Raw genomic sequence first — 19,164 nt, forward strand, 5'->3', positions numbered from 1 at the left:
GAAGGATCTCTCTTTCTTGCTTGGGTGTAACAGCAGCGGTCCTTTTCCTAGCTTACATTTTATGATTTCTGACACTAGCTGGTCTTAGTTTGGAACAGAAAATGCATCCTTCTGTTTTGAAACTACAGTTTATGCTTTCAATCTTCATGAAGACTAGCCCTACTTACGCAGCTACAGAATCCTGTAAAACCTAGTTATTTCCGGATTCTGATTTGACAGCTTACTTTTATACAGTTAGTGATGACTAAATTACTTAGGATGGTTAGAAATGAAGTTCTCCTGTCTACACAAAATGAAGTGCTAGCTGAATTAATGTGGTTCTGTCTTTAGATTTAAAAGGATGTTTTTTCTTTTTATATAAACAGAGTAAAGTTGTTCTTATTTTCAAGTGGGCTGTATCTTATTTCAGGAGGTTAAGAAGAAGTTGGAAACGGCAGCTAATAACACCAAGAGTTGGAAAGATAAAGTAGCTCATCATGAGGGATTAATTCGCCTAATAGAGCCAGGTAAGTTATCAACAGAAAAGTTACAAAAAATACATATTCATTCTGTCTCATATACTTAGATCACCTAGGGATCTACTGAAGTCTGCCTTTTACTGTGGCTTATTGGTTTCACAGCAGCCTATAAATACCACATTTGTGAGAACTGCTGATGGTAACTTTCAAGTCTTTACCTCTACTGGCCCTACTATAACAATTAATGTTTTTTATATTATTACTTGTTTGTTTATTTATTTAAAACAAAGCAAGGATCAACCGGAACATTGCATGGTTTGTGTGTTTAATGCAGTTAGTATAAATGCTAATTGCCAAAAACATGAAGTAAAGATAGCTAAAATATTTGATTTTGGGGAAAAGTTTAATTTCTTAGTTAATTAATAGTGTGCCAGCCCAGAGGAAAGTGGCTTTATAATGCAGTGCTGGAGAGATCGCTTTCCTTCAAGGACACCTCTAAAGGCAAGAAGAAGGAGGATTTACTAAGATGTAACTATTTGGGGGGGGGGAAGTTGGGAGAGAAGGATGCAAAAGATGGCAGCAGCTGGCACCTTCACAGACGGTGTCCCGGGCATTCCTCCCTCCTTGGTTAGGCAGGTCCTCAGGTCACCTTTGAGAGGGTTTCCAGTCATAGAAGAGAGAGCACTTACCAAGTCATCCTGTGGTGACACTCGGCCTGTCCCACCAACGGTGGGTGAGTGATGTCCCTGTCAGAAACGCCCGTTTCAAGTATTGCACTCTGTCTTCCAGGCTCCAAGAATCCTCACTTAATCACAAACTGGGGCCCGGCCGCCTTCACTGAAGCTGAACTTGAGCAAAGACAGAAGAGCTGGAAAGGGAAAAAAGCCACTTCTGAGTAACGACGGTAGCTGACATGTCGTTTGTGAATAAAAGCCCACCTTCGTTCATTCTGCTTTGCACAGAGCAGCTTCTCGCTTATAAAGATCTTAGTTTACTCAGCAGGTTGGGCCCTTCTACAAAGAAAATACTGTTTACCACACAGGAGTGTCTATGCAGCGCTCAGTAATTACAGTATGTGGTGACTGACAGTACTTGCTGTTTTCCCTCACATTTCCAGAAATTCTGTTCTTTTATACAAAACTTTTCAACTGAAGATTTTTATTTAAATGTAGCTTGTGACAAAGTTGTTTCTATACTAGCCTGTAACAATCTCACAGCATCTAACTGATCAAGCAGCATCACTTGCATTCCAAAAAGTGAGGGAAGCAATTGTTTCATTGGTTCAGTTAGTATAATTTAAACCCAGGATAAATCAGTCCTGGAGGTTCTGTCCAACTCTCAGAGAGAGCAATTACCTTTCCTTCTACTGAATCTCCTTTTTGTTTTTGCTCTGTCCATCTGTTGCTCTTCGCACAGTGCTTAGTGCTCAGATACATTCTTCCTTAGCGAGGGTAGACTGACCGCTTGGACTTTGTCCTGGTTTCCTCTGTTGCAGGAATCCAAACAAAAGAACTGGAAATAGGCAAGTACAAAATGCTACCGTAAAACATTTGGGAAAAGTAGTCATGCAAGATTGTTCTTGTACTGTCTCATACTTGAGAAGTGCTAAAAAAACCCTTGAGAGTTCTCTTCATAGTTTAAAAGATGCACAGTTTTGACTTACAGATTTCTGGAGCAGATGAATGGAAGATGAGAGCACATACAGGCCAAATACCATCTGCATCAAGGCTATGTTTCTGCAAGAAATCTGATAGTAACATACCATCGTTTTAGATGCAGCACTTATTCTTAATTGGAGGCCAGATTAAAAAAAATGTAAAAGGAAAACTAAATTTGAGATACATTTTAGATAAAAATGATAAATATGTAACAGTACTGCTTTAGAAAAAATTAATTCCTGTCTGTACAATAATTTCAGCATTTTTAGTAAAAAGGCTTCCCAAAGAGCTTACTGCTCTGCCTCAAAATTCTCTCCAGGGACAAAGCCAGTTATTTTTGTAGGGAAAAGGAACAAGCCTGTGATTTTGCTGTGTAGATCTCCTACACCAAACAAGAAGTCAGTCTATTGCTGAGTAAAATAGTACTCTTGCTAAATTGTACAGGTATTTTGAGAACAAAGTCCCCCCTTCTGAAGAGCAGGTGCCCATTGGTGGGGCTTGTTAGTCAGCTTTCACCTTTGTATGTACACCGAACATGGACATCCATCTCTTAGCACCTGCTTTTTAGTCCAGCTAAATGTTAAATTATTTTTAGTAAGTAAGAAGTGAATGTTTCAGACGGATAACCAGTGCATTTGTGTACAGCTTGTGCATTGCGCTACTTGGATCTCAGAAGAGCAGAAGCTGTACAGAAGTGATCTTCAGATTTGGAAGTCTTATTTTGAAATAAGATAAGCATCTTATTTGCCTATTAACTAAGACTCACTCAGATACTGAATTTTCTCAGACATTTATTCTCTGGTTATATTTTTATACTAATTGAAATCTTTAATGTTTCAGTAAATGGAGCGCTGATTAGAATGGCAGGAAAATCCAGGATCTTCCTATTTGTATTTACTGTACAGGAAAGCAGTAGTTCCTTAAGCTTGCTAACAAGGCATTTTTTAAAATTGATTATGTTTACAGAAGAAATGTGAAAAAAAACCTGTAATAGAAATACTAATGTATGCATTGTTAAACTTTGCTAAAGGAGATGGAACAGTATTTATAACTACCAAACATCTTTTATCTGGAGAGCAGGTATATTGGAGCTAAACTTGTTTAATTTTTCTAACAGTCTTTATTTTGGACAAATGTTTTTTAAGAACACCAAATGATGCATGTTTTCATATTTTTTACTGTCCTTTAGAATTGGCTATTTAATAAAGTAATACAAAGTCATTTACATTTCTGAATTAATGGATGTCTTTTTGCGTGGGTTTTTTTGGGTTGCTGGCGTTCAAAATCCAGTAACTGTTCTGTGGAACAAATATACCGCTAATGGTCTGATCCAATGGGATTTGGATTAAAGCCACAATGAAGTGGTCACACAGGTAATACAATGTAATTTGTCTTAGCAGCACTACTTCTCTTAAATGTTCGTATTCAGTAACACCTTGATACAGTATAATGATGCTCAGCTATTACAGACAGCATTGCTCAGTAACAGTATTGTGAGGGTGCAGCTTAGCTGTTTTCTGAAACACAAAGCATGCCAGATGGGAAACAAATTGATACGACATTTGCATGTACAGCAACCCGTCAACGCTTAGAGTGCTACCCTGGGACAAGGGCGGACCTGCTCCTACCAGCGAGCTAAGGGAGAACAGGGCTGCAGAGCGAGGGTACCTTGGAACATACAGACATGTGCCTCTGCAGGCAAAACAGCCCTTCATTAAAACATCATCTGCATATGTCTGTCTTGAGTTATTTCTTAGTCACTATTAGAAGAGATAAGTCTCCTTTTTAGCTTTGTTGTCCCTGCTTGCTCCGACAAATTAAAGGTTTGTGTGAAGTGTTGCACAGTAAAAGTGGGGGAAGAGGTTGGTTTAAAAATCAACCAATTGCATTTTGAGCAAAAATACTTTAGAATAAGTCCATTAAAGCTACACTAAGTGCACAAAGAGAGAGCGAGAAAGGAGCTGTGAGTCAGAGTCACCACATCTCACGAAACACCAGCATGGAAAACTGCAGCCCCTGGTGCAGTATCATTTCCGGTGAGCCCAAGTGTTACAGCACTCTTATTCCAAGAAACCAGGAGGACTGCTAATGGTGAGGATATCCTCGATGAAATGTGATACTATGGACATCTCTGTTCTGCCCCAAGAAGCCTTGCAGCATCGTAGTGCCTTACATACACGCCAGGCTTACCTGTGCAGAGGCCCCTGGCAAGGTGTGTCTGCTGTTCGTGACCCCTCGGTAGAGGCACTGGAGGGCTTAGTCCGCTTGTCTGCCAGATTCAGGTTTACCTGCTGCTGATGGCGGAAGAGTCCTGCGAACCAATAGCACATACCATGCTTTTTTCCTCCTGAAACAGGATTTTTTGTCTTTTCTTTTTTTTTTTTTTTTTTTCTGCCTTGTGACCATTTTATGGAGCCAATTTATGCAACTTGCATACTTATTCACACAGTCCCAAACTGTAACAGGCCGATTTCCAGCAATTCCTGTTATTTCTGTTTAACTGTCCTGTATGAACAGCCACAAAAGCAAAGCCTATATGGGGAAGAACAGCGTGTTAGGACAGTATCTGTACCCTGGGGCGGAGGGGGGGACCCAACCCCAAAAGCAGCAACTGTTCAGTCACGCAGGCCTTCTGGAACAGTAGCCGCACCATCCATTTCAGTAAAAGTGGATTGAAAATAACTGCTGTGATTTTTATCTCAAATATGTGAAGCAGTTAAGTAAACAATTTTTGAGGAAACCGGTGCATGGCCAGGAAAAGCAATATCCATAAGGTCTTTTAGCTGCTTAGAGGAGAGAGGTAATTATTTGTTCGGAAAGTAAGGGGCACAGAAGAGAGGAATTATAACGTGCCATAAAGTTGTCATCTCTAATAGAATAGGAATCTCCCGCAACACTAGCAAGATTTTAGTTCCCCCACTCATCAGTTAGGGACTTTCCAACTCTGCCTGTGCTATGCTGGTTATTTGACAATTGTGGCTCTCTTTTGTTTGGTGTTTTGTTTTGTTTTTTTTAATCTTTTCTCCGCAGGGTGGGCGCCCCGGCGCCTCCCGCCTGGCTGCACCCGCTGGGACCCCGGAGCCGGCCCGGGGGGCGGGCGGCAGAGCCCGAGGCAGGAGGAAGAGCCGGGGCCCTGGGGCCTGGCTCATATTTGGACTCCAGCTGCCACCTGGTGGTGGCTCAGCCCTTAAGCGCCCCAGCTTCCCCAGCCTGCGTGAGGAACAGGGGTTTTACTCACCCTGTGAACGTGTCCCGGGACGACGAAAACCACCTTTCAGCTTCATTCCCCTTCAACAACTGCAGCGGCCGTTTACAAGAGAGACGTACAAAGGCTGGAAAAATGTTAAGTGAACCAGGTCTCCTGCTGTATTACAATTACCTCACTGCTGTCGTCGTCGCACGTTGTTGTCCTTGAGTTCATGAGCCAATTCGATTCTTCTGTTATCTCAGCTCAGTGTATCTGATCCCAGAGACGTCCCATGAGCCTCGGAAAAAGGATTTTATAATACAAGTGTTGCCACTGGCCCAGGATAAATTTATGCTCACAGCCTTGAAGCTAATTCAGGCATATTTTCCAAAAAACCCCACTGCACCACGGAGGGACAATGTGTACAGTCGGATACATCATCCAGCAAGCTCTCAGCTCGGGCTGCCATACAGCTTTCCTAATGGGAGTAAAGCAGGGCGAGGAAAAAGTGCGTAAGGAAGGTTACTTACCTGCAAGTGGTGTTTTCCCAGGTGCCTCACGCACACGCCTCGTTTATCCTTCACCCACATCCGTTCTCCTTCGTCCTAGTGAACGTCTTCATTGACTTGCAGGATAAGAAGCCCCAAGGCTGAGAGGGATGTGCAATGTGCCAGCTCACGTGTACTCCCCTTTTGGGAGCAGGACCCAGACTTACCCCTTCAAGTCGCAAATGGGGGGGCGCGTGGAGGGGATGGGGAAGAGACCAGCCTGTTGTTTGAAACACTTTGGGGCTCCCCACCTGGCAGCCATACAGTCCACCAACATTGAGGACCCCTGTTACTGTTAACGTGGCTGTGAGTTCCAAAATATAAAACGCAAACAGAAAGTTTGTGAAACTACATGAATTTAGAGACTATCGTGACTTTCATACATTGAGTCTCACTGTGAACTTCAACTACTTGGAAATACCAGGGAACTGAAAGTGCAGAAAAGCAGTTTTATGAACTGGCTTTCTGGGTATGTCAAAAGCACACATCCTTCAAAAAAGGGAAAGGCCAGGGGATATTTTAACATTTAAGATGAAAAAAGATTTGGAAAAAGGTAGCTGCTTCTCACCTCCAGAAGAAATTAAAATTGGAACAGTATGATGCGAAACAAAAGATAAAAACATCCTGAAAAGCCTTGAGAGGGAGATTTAATGAGGCAGTTTTTAACACCTACAAGCACAATCCCATAAAGACCACTTGACAAGAGCCCCTCTCCCCGCTTCTTTCTGATATTTTAGCCTAATTGACAGAGGTAATGTAAAAGGCTATGAGCAGCTGGTCAGAGGAAAGGCCGTAACAGACTGGGCAGAATGTTGATAAAAAGAAAAAAAAAAAAATCACAAACGCCAGAACAATTGCACTCACTTTTCCCCTTCGGCCATTATTTTAAATTCCCTAATAAATAAAACAAGCAAAAAAAAAAACCCAACCTCTTTCTATCTTAGTCAGTGTACTCATGGCTCACATCGCTCTTCTGCCCGACAAAGGAGCTTGATCTAGCACCAGCTTTATACACGGTTATTAACGTCACTGCTAATTGAATAGAGCTACTTGCCATGGCTACAGCACACAAACAGCTTTTACAGGGTCTTCGTGCAAATGCTCATCTGCCGTTTTTCCTGTTGTTGCCTATTTTCTGAGCACACGACAGTGGTTTGCTCAGGCAACTCAGATTTCACCACGGGGAACCTACCAGGGTGTTTGTGAGGACGTTTGAGCGCGATTCGCACACATCTGCGTTGTCTGCTCTTGCCCACAGTTGCAGAAGGCGCCTGTGTCCTTTCACCTAACTTGGCCAACAAGTCTAATTTGAACACGTTAGTATCTCAGATGGGATTAAAAACTCACGCATTGACATGAGACAGTTTCAAAAGCAGCCTCAGCTTCCTCGGTGTTGACGTTTATTAGCTGTTTCAATGCCTACCAGAGCATGGGGATTTCTCTTTCCACTCTGATGAAGCTTGTGCAGCTCCGCCCTGACAGCGTGCAACTGCTGGGGAAGCCCAGGTCCTCTGGGGCGTTGGTTCCTCGCTCCCGACTAAAAAAGGAAAAACACACTTAAAAACCTATTTAAGGTTAGACTCTGCTTAGACACCTTTAGAAAGTCCCTTTCATGGCATAGCTGGGACTGAAATTTTGCATTTGGAGCAGTCTGAGGTTGTGTTTTCTCAACCGTTTCCTTTGCCAGAGATGCACTGGGCCGTTTTGCTCTTTCCAAGCCATGAAGTCAACACCACTCCTGCCTGCGAGGGAGGAGCACGCCCCATTTCCCAGCTGGGCTTTCCCCCACGGCCAGAGAGATTGTGTTGGCTCTGGGCTGCTTTTTCCCAGGCAGAAGGTGGGAAATGATGGGGGGGCACAGCCTGCTCACACACAGGTCCCCCGCAAAAAGCTGAGTGGTGTGGCGCTGCTCCCTGCGGGGCTGGAGGTGGCATCTTCTGCGTTTGCTGTTCTGCTTTAGCATGGCCATTGCCTGCCTGTGAGGGTTACATGACGCCCAAGGGGGTTGCTGCTGGCCCATGGAGCATCCTGGGGAGATAGCTGGCCAGAAACAACCATCACCCCAAGCCTGGTCTCGCAGCATAGCTGTATGGGGCCCTGCTTGTGAAAGAAACTTGCCTGCCCATGCTCCTGCATGCTCCCTTCACTGTCACCATTACGGATGGCAAGAGCCAAACCCACAACTGCTCTCAGGCCTCCTCCGGCCAGCAAATCCTCCCCACCGGCAGGAGAAAGTCCAGAGCATATATTCCTTGAAATCGTCTTTCCAAGGGATGGGCAGCCAAAGGCTGGGTGCAGGCATGGGGCACGGTACGAGAACCAGCTTGGCAGAACAGCTCGCCAAAGGAAAAGGGAAAAAGAAAACCACACTGGGTGCCAAATGCCCTTGCCAGGCCAGGCTGCTCCCCGGCATTTCTGCCGTCTCTGCAGAGCGCGGACCGGTCCTGCACAGCTGCAAAGACAGCTCTGTCTCTGCTTGCCCTCGTCACCCTGCTCTGACCAGTCACTCCTACTGGTGTCCCTGTGACCCAGCTGACAGCGTACCAGTTAGCAGGCATTTACCACCCAGCAAAGCAGATGTGCTCTGCTGCTGCAGACTGGCGCAGCTATTTTAGCAGAAAGCTCCCGGGCGGGTGCTGGGCGCAGGGCAGGGTGCACCGAGCCTGCACCACCTCCAGGCAAGTGGTGCTGCATGACCACTCGCTGCTCTTCCAGTTTTCCGTTCTTTTCTCATTTATATCTTTCCCCCCCTGATCAGCCCCGGCTCCCTACGTGCCGAAGCAGGGCGAGAAGACTGACACGATTTTTCCAAAGCCCCCGGCTAGTTCTGGGACCCGCAGCACAGGACTCCGCCAGCTCCTGCCCCAGCAGGCCGGCCAGGCAGCTGCAGCTTCTCCCCCAGAGACGAGGAGAACAATAAGAAATACCAGATCTGCCGCAGGAATGCGGGAGATACCGTGGCAGGGGGCCCTGGTGAGTCTGGGCAGGGTTTGCTCACGGCTTGGACGTAGACCAGAGGTTGCCACTTGAACAGCCCTGTCGTCGGGCCCGGGTGACTTGGGGGATGCGTTGGGGGGCCCTGCCCCGCTGCGGCCCCTGACGCCAGATGGCAGCCGGACACCGCCGCACAGCCCTCGAAACAGCTCACGGGAGCAAAGCGTCTCCTCGTCAGGCTTGTAATTAATCACATCTGCGGATCCTGTTTTGAAAGGCAGATTCACACAGATGCGGTACTACTCGGGTTTTTTACAGACGAGCTGGTAGAATGTTTGGAGCTGCGTCACTTGTGTACGTGCAGCAACACACTGCTACTGCAGGAGGAAAAACCCACTCTTCCTTTGCAAGAAAGCACACGTAACACCAAACCAAAACTTTTTCTTAGGGTTTGGATGACTTATCTCACCAAAGAAAAGTAAAAAGAGCGAGGAACGACAGGGCTGTCAGCATACGCAGTCATCACAGCTTGGTGGGCTTCTACCTAACTGCAAAGGCTGACCAGCAGCGATGCATCTCACCCCCTCCTGTGCTCTGGGCACATTGGTTACCCGGATTTATTCAGGTGACTGAAACCAGGGTCTGCACCCACAGCTGCGAAGGCCTGACACTAATTTGAGAGTCATACAGTTACTCTGTTGGGTAACATTCTCCCTCAACGACTTACGAACTTTAATCCAATTTTGAAATGTAGGGGAGGCTAAGTTGGATTACGTTAGCTTAACTGCTCATCTCATAAACTCTTGAAAAGTGGGACTGGAGATTTTTTTCTCCAGAAACCTTTTGTTAGCCCACAAAATCCTTGTTTTTTTCTTAGTTCAGACACCAAAAGGGGGAGTTTTCAGCTTCTAAAAATAAATCAAAGACACCATGATGCCTGCAGGGTATTTGTTTCTCCATAGGAACATGAACCTGGTGGTTTAGTTTAAGAGAGACTAAGCTAACTCTCACATTTTCTACATTCTTCTTTTTCCTGATATATCAAGATCGACAGGTTTGAACTGTTGTTTTAATGAAAACCTACTACTCCTGAGAGGGTTTCCTGTTTTAGAAAGATGATATTTCAGAGCTACAAAATTCCAAACAATTTGACTTACTATCACCTTCGTCAGGTCCCTTAACCTCCTTATGCTTCAGTTGCTCACTGACGAAATGTGAATGATATTTACCCATTAACAAAGCACACAGACATCTGCAAAATACTCAGCTGTCCCTAAAAAGAGCACTCTTTAAGCAATACCATGATAAACTGAAATTGCCTCCACAGGGTGCAAATCAGAGATTGCTGCGTGGGGCCTTGGAAACGGCCATGTGTACCAGGGCAACCCCTGCATGACCAGAGCCATCCTCTGCCAGCCCCTCGCAGGGGCTCCTCCAGCTCCTCCACCTTTATGCATGATCCCTGGCGGCCTGAAAACCTCTTCTGAGCTCTTGGGTAACAACCGCAAGCTGAAGCAGCGTTTAGCTCTCTAATGAACTGGAGCTAAATCACCACGTAGCTACCCCCAAAGTGTCAGGAAAATTAAGCCAGTAGTCATAAAGTCACGCTGCACTCCAGCCAACCCCTCTTCCGTCACCTCTAATTCAGGCTGCTGAACCAATCCCAGGTAGGTTTTCCCTTCCCTTGTGCATGTGGAGCCCCAGAAACACCCTGGGGTAAATCAAAACACGACTGACCTGGACATCGCATCTCTGGACAGTTTTCAGAGCTTAAGCTCTGCAACTCAGAGCAACAAGTTTTGCAGGTAGGTGCAAATCACTTGTTGAAGTCTTGAGTATTTGTGTTAAACTTGCAAGTACAACAGGACTCCCTGAATATGTTTTTGGTCTTGGAAACTGATCTTCAGCTCCCAGTTCTGTTAATTCGGCAATCCAAAACGTTTTCTTTGCTGTTTTTTTCTTGTCTACTAAAGGCAATTAGGATTTTCCAACTGTTCTAACAATTTAGAAGCTCTAATATGTAAAAACTCTTTCTTGTGTTACAAAAGTTCCTCTGAATTGTAAAATGCATTACAAAGGGGAGGGAGTCAGTCCTTTGTACACTGCTTGGGCTGCTCTCCTGGCAGAAAATGACCACTGGCAGCTTGCAAGGCATGGAAAAAAGACTTATCGCCCAGATCCTGGAAATACAGCCAAAGCTGCCTTAGCTGGGCAAATCGGCACTGATTTCTCAGCACTAGTCCCTGGAGGTACAGGTCTGCTGATGTCAAGGCTGTTGTTAGTGCAGGGCTCACAGCCCTTGAAACATTTTATCTGCAAGCCCTAGTCCAGCCCACTGCACAGAAATGCCCTTCAAATGCTTCTGGTAGGGACGGCTGGGACATGAGGGTGTTAAGTGCTCTCGACGCCTCCCCACTCACCTGCTCCGACTGTGCAGCAGCATGTTTTGGGGATCTCTGAAATACGCACTTTGAGAAGCCAGTTGCTCTCCTGTTTGACTCAGAAATCCTCCTGGAACATTGCTGCTTCCTGTCTGAATGCCTCTTTTAAAGCCAGGTTTCTTCCTGCTGTGCCAAAGCAGCCTATAAAAAAAGGAAAAGACAGCAAAGTTCAGGAAAGCACTTATCTGATATGCAAAAGCTCACAGGTGCAACATGAAGGAATGCACAATGCTCAGGATTACATGCCCATTAGGAAAATGGGAAAGCCACTAATGATTTTCAAAGCTAGACTCTCACTTGTTATTTCTATCTGGCTATTATTTTTGGGAGACTTGAAGACACCTTTTATCAGGGAATGTTTCTTGATAATTTCTTACAGAAAGAGCATTGCTCTTATCCCTTTGCATTGCAGGTAGATGAAGCACTTCATAAGCACTGCTCAAGCGCAGGAGTAATTGGTTTTTTTGTGGGTGGGGAGAGGCTGAGACATATCAACTTGCTGGAAGAGCTGGAGCAGAGCCAGTAGCCATGCTGACCAGCCCTGCAGTGGTGGGATGGCATATCACTGTCCCAGAGAGCTGCGGATAAGCCACTTTGCCTTCTGGTGCAGCAGCACAAAGCTGCATGTGGGCTCGTTTTCTGTTTCCCCGTGTTCTGCAATGCAGACATCCCCCGGGGTCCCAAAGTTGCAGGATGAAAAACTCATCCTTCCTTTTGGCCCGGATCCTGAACAGGCATATGCACACACTTAGTGCTGAGCATGTGAGTAGCAACACTGATCTCCGCGGAGCAATCCACATGCTCAAGCCTCTGCACATTTGGGAGCGGGGGAGAGAAGGACACTTGGTTCTTTGGTCGCCTGTTTTACATACCACTGGTGGAGATCCCACCCAAGAGACAGCCGTGCAGCAGGATGGTCCTGAACTATATAGCTATTTTTATTTCCATTGCTTGTGGCCTTGCTGAGACCTGCTACGAATTATCTGGGATATTACACCCCAGACGAGTCGAAACAACAGGTCTTGCTGCAGACTGTTTTTAGTGGGATGATTTAGTTACTGCTTTCCCCCCACCCCGTCTTCTTCCTTATTCCCATTAGTGACACGTTGGCTGCAGAGAAAAGTTATTCATGCTCTAGAAATGTAATATTTACTCAAAACAATTTTTATTTGGCTTGGCTTCTTCCCAGTGCCATAAAGTGATAGCCAACCCCAAGTGCTTACATAGACAACATGTGCATCTGAGTCATATTTATGATCCCAGTTATAAAAAGCACACAATCTTGTTGTTTGGTGCAATAGGATGGGACTGAAGGCATCAGCACGTCTTGAGCATAGCCTGTCTCTGGAATCTGCAGAAATTTGCCATGCTCCAAATTTAGAACTTGTGGGTGGAAGCTCAGGCAGAAGCCAACTTTTTATACCATTACATCACAGGAATTGAGGGCTTCGTGCCAAAGGATCCAAGGAAATTAATAAAGAGCAGAGGCTGTCCAGCTGTTCGAATTTAAAGTCACGGCAGAGAGGTAATTATTAATAAAAGTGGCTTTATTCAGAGCATAGTAATCTCATTGCTTAAATTGAACATATCCCCTCTTTACTGCAGCTTACTATTCTGTTGGAACTTGTAAAGATAACAGTAAGGAATTAACATCTGTAAGAGAGAGGCCCAGTGAAGCTGAGATCGTTCTCGATAGAGGACACACTTCAGCGATCACTTTCCAGCTAAGTAATGCTCGGTGAGCACACGCGTTTGCCAGTGGCATCACTGCTCCCCTGGCTGGAGGAGGTGGCTGGAACGTGGCATGCATTTTTCCAGCTAAAACACACAGGGTCTCAAATGGACAGCGATCAAAGTCGTATGCAGCTAATTTGAAGATATTTCAATTTGTTTGACCTCCCGGTGCTGGAGCAGCCAGTGTAAGCTCAAATATCACAGCCCCCCAGGAGCCGATGGTAAAGCATCAGGGCCTGTTACCAAGAGGCACGGGGGACCCGACTGACCTTCCAGCTGGTTTGGGAGGCACTGTGCGTGCCCACAGCCCTGGCGGTGAATGGCCCTGTGTGCCGATACTGGGAAGGGGCCGTTGCCTGCGCATGTTAGGGCTGTGCCCCGACAGGCTGTGGAGTCCAGGTCTGCTAGATGCTGCTTTCTGCACCTCAAAAGCACAGCGCACTCGATAGGCACCTTCCTAGCTCCAACTGCGAACCTGCAGCCCCTGGCAGGACAGGCTCCACAGAGAAAAAATACCGGGGGTCTGCACACAGCAAGGGGTTGTGGGGTCCAGGTGCTGAGACTCCGCATGCCAAGGTCTGAACACAGGCTTGCCACAAAACATACAGCCAGGAGAATACAGCAGCATCTTTGGACAAGGGACTCCCCTGATGCTTAAGCCACAGAAACATTGGTATGCAGCTTCAGAGATTTACAGCTTATACTCTCCTCAAGGGTATGCAAAAGCTATGAATAATTAAAAATTTAGCTCTGGGTTCTCTAGGAAGTTCCCTATTCCCATTTTACAGATAAACAAACTGAGGCAGGAAGCAACTAAAAGCTTCTTCACTGGAGCTATATTGTCAGCAAACCAAACGTTAGAGTTCCCAAAGAGATGCTCCTGCACCCACAGATACCACGTCATGCTTGCACATGTATTTCTTGCAGCAGCACATACCAAACGGCTTTACGCATCCATGCCTCACTGGGAGCTAGCACAGCAAAGACCGGGACCTGCAGTTCCCAACATCCCCTGCTTTGGTCTAAGCACCCACGCACATGCAGCATCCCTTTCTCCAGGGAGAGCAGATTAAAAAAAAAAAAAAAAAAAAAAAAAAAAATCACTTCAACCACGTGTCCACAGGGTGACAATTTCCACGATGGGAAGACGACAGTTACTGGTAGGGAAAAGTAAGGGTTAAATAGCAGACATCAAGTCATTCTCCATTTCTCAAACGTGGTGTTTCCACCTGCAACACAGGCATGTGTGTGCAGGGGATGTTACAAGACTTCAGGCTGCTCTGGATTCAACGGGCTCTATTGATAAACTTCTTGTGTTCTACCTAGAAAAATACAATGCCAACCGTTCAATTCCTGCCAGAGAATACCCCGACAGATCCTGGCCCTGCTCAAGTACAATGCTTCAATGCTATGTTTTTTTTTCCCAGCATCTAGCTGGGACTGCGTATTTTATTTTTTGTGAATAGCTGTGAACATCTAAAGATTAAAAACCCTGAGGTTTATTAAACATCCCATTTACAGTTAAGAGAGGCCCTCCTGCACCACATGACTCACAGAGGTAAGCTGAGGCACTGCAGTGGGTGAGGAGAGCCTTCGGCTGCTGCTTCGCTGTGTGATGGGACACGTCTTGCTGGGTGGGAACCTGGAGCTGGACTGGCTCCTGGGGCTGGCTTGTCCATGCAGCTGCACGTGGAAAGTATCTGACATGGCTCTGAAGCATTTCTCCACGTCAACAAAGAATGGCATGAGGAGACTTTGAGGAGGAACAATACAGGGTTTTCCTTGACTGCTAAAAATACCTGCAATATAGGACTTAAAAGGAGGAATGGACTTTAGTAATTGGATACCTTGAAGAGGAATTTATTTTAAAAAATTATCATCAGGGACAGAAAGGACCCCCAAAACTATCACCAGATATTTGCCATAGTAAAAAGACAAAAGACTCCTTATTTCCTACTTTAGTGCCCCAAGGTAGGTTCAGTTTGAGGAGTGAAGTAGCCATTTTACCAAGTCTCATGCTGTTACTCCACAGCTTTTCAGTGCATGCTCCATATTGCGCTAGAGCGAGCCTGCAACCACATGCCACTGCCCCTCTGACACGTGGATAGAAGGTGGAAGAAAAAAGTCAGCAAAATGAGCAGTCCTAAGGATACCGTCATGCACCCCAGAAGCTGGGAATGCCTACCTGTCAGAGCCAGACAGCAGACACTCATCGTCCTCAGCCCTTCCTTTCAGATATTGCAGGATAGTAACCTCACTTCCTGGAGCACTGCGCTGAACAAATAATTGTAATAAGCAAGTGATTCTATGGAAATAGATGAAACACTTCAAGTTATAACCCAACGAGTTTCTAACCCATGGCTAATCTCCAACTCTCTTCCTGCTGAAGTCAGCAGTAATCCCTCCCACCCCATCTACAGTCATCAGAAATACAGCAAGCATTTAAAAATTTGGAGACCTTGCCCATTCTTACAACTGGGCAAGAGTCAAATTTCCAAAATGCTATTTATGCTGTGTAGAAACTTCTTTCCCAGAAGTCCCTTTGTCTCCAGCAGACAATCCCTTATCTCACTACTGGTTCTAGATGCAGCCAACAATCATTGTATTTAAAAGTCATTCCCTTGGCCATCATCTTCCAACAATGGTAGCAATAAATAGATTTGATCAGCTAATTCACCTTCAGCAATCATGAAGTAGACTAACGACCTGTTTTATCTTCTGGCATGTAGCTTGTAAAACCAACTCAAACTAGTAGCACAGAAATGAATACTAATATATAAAATATGGCAGAGGGTTTTACGAGAAGGTGGGCTTGTGGCTTCTTGTTTTGACTTTTTTCCATGCGATTCTTAAAAGTCTCAAACCCTGAAATTAAGGAACCTTGGTGGTGCCTTATTTCCCAGCAGTTTCTTTAAAAGATGAGTCGTTCGGAAAGCATGGAAAGTATTAGAGTCATTGCTTTGATGTCTTTAATAGAAATTTGGGATGCATTTGAAAGAAATGAGGAAAGTGCTGTTATTTCCTTTTAGAATAGCAGTCTGACATGACTGGTGCTGTTATACAACAGAGCAACCAAACGGCAGTGCACACGCTAACCCAGCAGCGGGCCGAGGAACTTGTCCTCCTAATCAAGTTTATAGCTGGATGCTAATGGGCTCAGCAAACAAACACTCGTGTTTATTATAACAGAATGAACAGAATGTACCACAGAGAATATGACTCACTTTTCCATAGGACGCCTGTCTATTCTCCGGGTTTGAATAATGAAATATTGCACCTCTCGCTTGCAGTTTGTTTTACAAAGTTTTAATGAGTTCATCCCAATGAGCTGTAGCCCTGCCACATAAAAACTGATTCATTTGCCTTGTGAAAATAAGCGTGCCTTTTGACAGGACACTCTGCACTAGGCCCTACTAAATCAGCCGGAGAGGCTAGACTTGCTCACAGGTGGTTTTAGTCTTGAGTGCTTTTTGAAAATGAAAATATGCAGTCAGCTTCAGCAGCATGTCGGCTGTTTTCCCTTGGGTGACAGGCTGTCCTGCTGCATCCAAAGTACCCCTCCTCCTCTGTACAGAGTTTGTCTTTTAAGCTGGGGCTTTAAAGCCATTACTTTCTGTAAGAAAAGGGTTTGTTTTAAAGCAGAGTTTTGGAAGGGGCATTTAAGAAATGTTAGATTTTTATTTCAAAACATGCAAAAACCAAAAAAGCTGCCTGCCTATGAACTCACAGGAAATTCTGATTAAAGTAGGTGTCCTTATAAGACCCTCCTGCAAGAAATTCAAATGAAGGGCAAGGGAGGGAAAAGAGATTTTTAAGTAAACAAGTGAGAAGAGCCAGGGAAAACAAGAGCAATGAGCAGAGTCTCAGGTGGCTGACTTGGCAGAGTGGGGCGTGAAGGAAGGAAGAGGCTGTGGGACAACGAACCGCTGGCGTTTACAGTAGTCAAGGAGCCTCCAGAGTTTGTGACTTTAACCACAAGTTGCTCAACAATACTGTATGCTCCTTTTCTTTCACATCCAGCCCTGGTCCTGTGGGTAGATCCCCCTTCAAGTCAAGAGGGTGGACGCAGGTGCATGGGCGGTGGTGTGGATGGTGTTTGAGAGAAGAGGACCGACAGAGGGGGTGTTTCACTGTCCCTTGAAATTACAGGAGTCGGCTCCTGACTCAGGTCTCGGTCCCTGGACAGGAGGGGGCTGGCAAGCAACAAGTTAGGGACCGAAGGACTGTCCTGTGGTGTAGACAGGGCCAGTTGCAGCTAGAAAGACGATTTTTTTTTTTTCCCTGAAGTCAGTGGAGGCCTTCAAGTGCCAGAAGAGAATGATGAGACAGGAGAAATGGCATGTTTGTCACTTACCAGTGACGGATGCAGGAGAGCAGGGGATCCACTAGCAAAGAGGCAGATGTAAGCTGGCACTTCAGAGATCAACTTGCTGCTGTGGCTTTCTACCAAGCATCGACAGTTACTGAGAAAGACGCACTTGATTCATGTTTGTGGTGGAGATTAACCTTGGCTAAGACCCTGCAAGTTAGAAAACCATTTCAAGTTAAAAAATAAAATATTCCCCAGGTTAAGGATTGCTCAGGTTATATCTCATCCCTATGGGAATTTTTAGTCTGGATCTGCAAATGCATTGTTTGAAAGTTATTTAAGTACCCTTTTCCAGCCTGAAACACTAGCTGCAATAATGGAGAAACTAACTGAATGACAGAAAAGCAAACCCTAAAATAGTTACCATTAACATCAGGAAGGCTGGGGGTGTGTTACCCTGTGGTTTTCTGTGCTCAGTAGCAACGTGTCATCATAAAGAGCGTACATTTAACGGCTGAACAATGCCGTGCATGGTGTCACCTTCCCAAGGGCTAACTATGCAACAGCTTCTCCAAACTGCTGAATTTCCACTGCTGAAGCAGTTCATTAAAAAAAAAAAATTCTTATACAGCTGGGAATTATAAAACTCTGCAAGAGCCTGTGATGCCAAGGACCTTCATTTGGAGGCACACCTACGTTTCTAGTGCTTTGGAAGCTGGTCTTTTCCAAAAATCTTTCTATAGACGCTAAAGCAAGGATGAATCTGGCCACAGTCCATTCACTGTGATTATATCTTAAAGGGACATTCCCTTTCGTTAAAAATTCTAATTCTTCACATGTTTCTGGTTAAAAAAAACCACAAAAGAACCAACCCTTCTGCCTATGTCAGTGTCTTAGCTGCATAAATTTAAACATTCCATTGTAAGCTAAGATTATCTTGCCTCTTGCCCACTGAGACATGTGGATTTGGCTTTATAAGACTCCATAACTGGCCTGCTTGAACCCTGTCCAGCAAGTTTTCATCTAAATTGATTAGGACTTGGAACGTATTTTCTTGGACAAATTGTGTTCTAATGAATAGAACACTCCCTCACAGCTGTCCTGCCAGAAAGCCAAGATTTTTTCTGTCTAGAAATCATCCCAAAGTGACCCTTAGATAAAGTTCAGAATCCATTTTCATTTTTTAATTAAGAAAAGGTTTGCTTAATTCCATTCCATACATTTCAGTGCTAGGCAGCTGACACATGATTCCCCCTAAACATTTTATTTTAAAGAATTTGGTTGTGAAGTCAGATCTGCCACAGACAATACATTTCTAAACACACTGTTTACATTAAATGCAAAGCGTAAAGACAGCTTCAGCAGGACGAGAAGTCTCTCTCATCCCAATACCTGTAGATGGCATATAGAGCAAACTCAAGGTCGGCTCTATTCTCCACACAATAAATTTAAGTATTAATGAAGACAAACAGGGAACATTGCTCTAAAGCCTCGCCCAGGCACCAAGGATTTCCATGATGCCCTTCCCCAGGGACATGACTCCCCAACAGACCCCTCCTCCCACCCAATAGGTAGGAAGAGGGCATTTCCCCTCAATTAGGGGTCCCGGCCACTCTGATGTAAGAGCTTTCCCCAGTCAGGATGAGCACACCTTTTCTTTTTAAGCATTTTGCTCCATAGTTGTTCTCCCAGATGTCCCAGCTTGAAACCTCAGTAAATGTTTGTGTTATGATGAGCCCATCTGGAATTTTTATTCTATGACCATTCCCATGGTACACAAGGATTTCATTCAATCCAGAATACCCAGTGGACATCCATGATCACATCATTTTGCTTATCTTTAGCAAGAGTATTTCTAGGAACCAGGAGTACAATTTGAGACAAGATCAGATCCT

The 19,164-nt window shown here is 45.1% G+C and overlaps 2 protein-coding genes across 2 annotated transcripts in view; one reads left to right on the top strand and one right to left on the bottom strand.

The window, feature by feature from the left end:
* SWAP70 (switching B cell complex subunit SWAP70) overlaps window positions 1-3,343 on the top strand; it is a 41,609-nt gene extending 38,266 nt beyond the window's left edge. Inside the window, exons 11-12 of the mRNA XM_075163142.1 lie at window positions 410-506; window positions 1,248-3,343. Of these exons, the coding sequence (XP_075019243.1) occupies window positions 410-506; window positions 1,248-1,357 (207 nt within the window). The 3' untranslated portion in view covers window positions 1,358-3,343. The remainder of the gene's footprint in view (window positions 1-409; window positions 507-1,247) is intronic.
* The window catches only part of LOC142088143 (uncharacterized), a 33,114-nt gene continuing 15,845 nt past the window's right edge, over window positions 1,896-19,164 (bottom strand). The window contains exons 5-11 of the mRNA XM_075163144.1: window positions 15,146-15,234; window positions 14,515-14,772; window positions 11,206-11,367; window positions 7,275-7,388; window positions 5,355-7,140; window positions 4,307-4,427; window positions 1,896-1,970 (exon numbers count right to left, since the gene is read on the bottom strand). Coding sequence (XP_075019245.1) covers window positions 7,137-7,140; window positions 7,275-7,388; window positions 11,206-11,367; window positions 14,515-14,772; window positions 15,146-15,234 — 627 coding nt within the window. The 3' untranslated portion in view covers window positions 1,896-1,970; window positions 4,307-4,427; window positions 5,355-7,136. The remainder of the gene's footprint in view (window positions 1,971-4,306; window positions 4,428-5,354; window positions 7,141-7,274; window positions 7,389-11,205; window positions 11,368-14,514; window positions 14,773-15,145; window positions 15,235-19,164) is intronic.

This window comes from Calonectris borealis, chromosome 14, assembly GCF_964195595.1.
Source record: "Calonectris borealis chromosome 14, bCalBor7.hap1.2, whole genome shotgun sequence".
NCBI classification, from domain to species: Eukaryota; Metazoa; Chordata; class Aves; order Procellariiformes; family Procellariidae; genus Calonectris; species Calonectris borealis.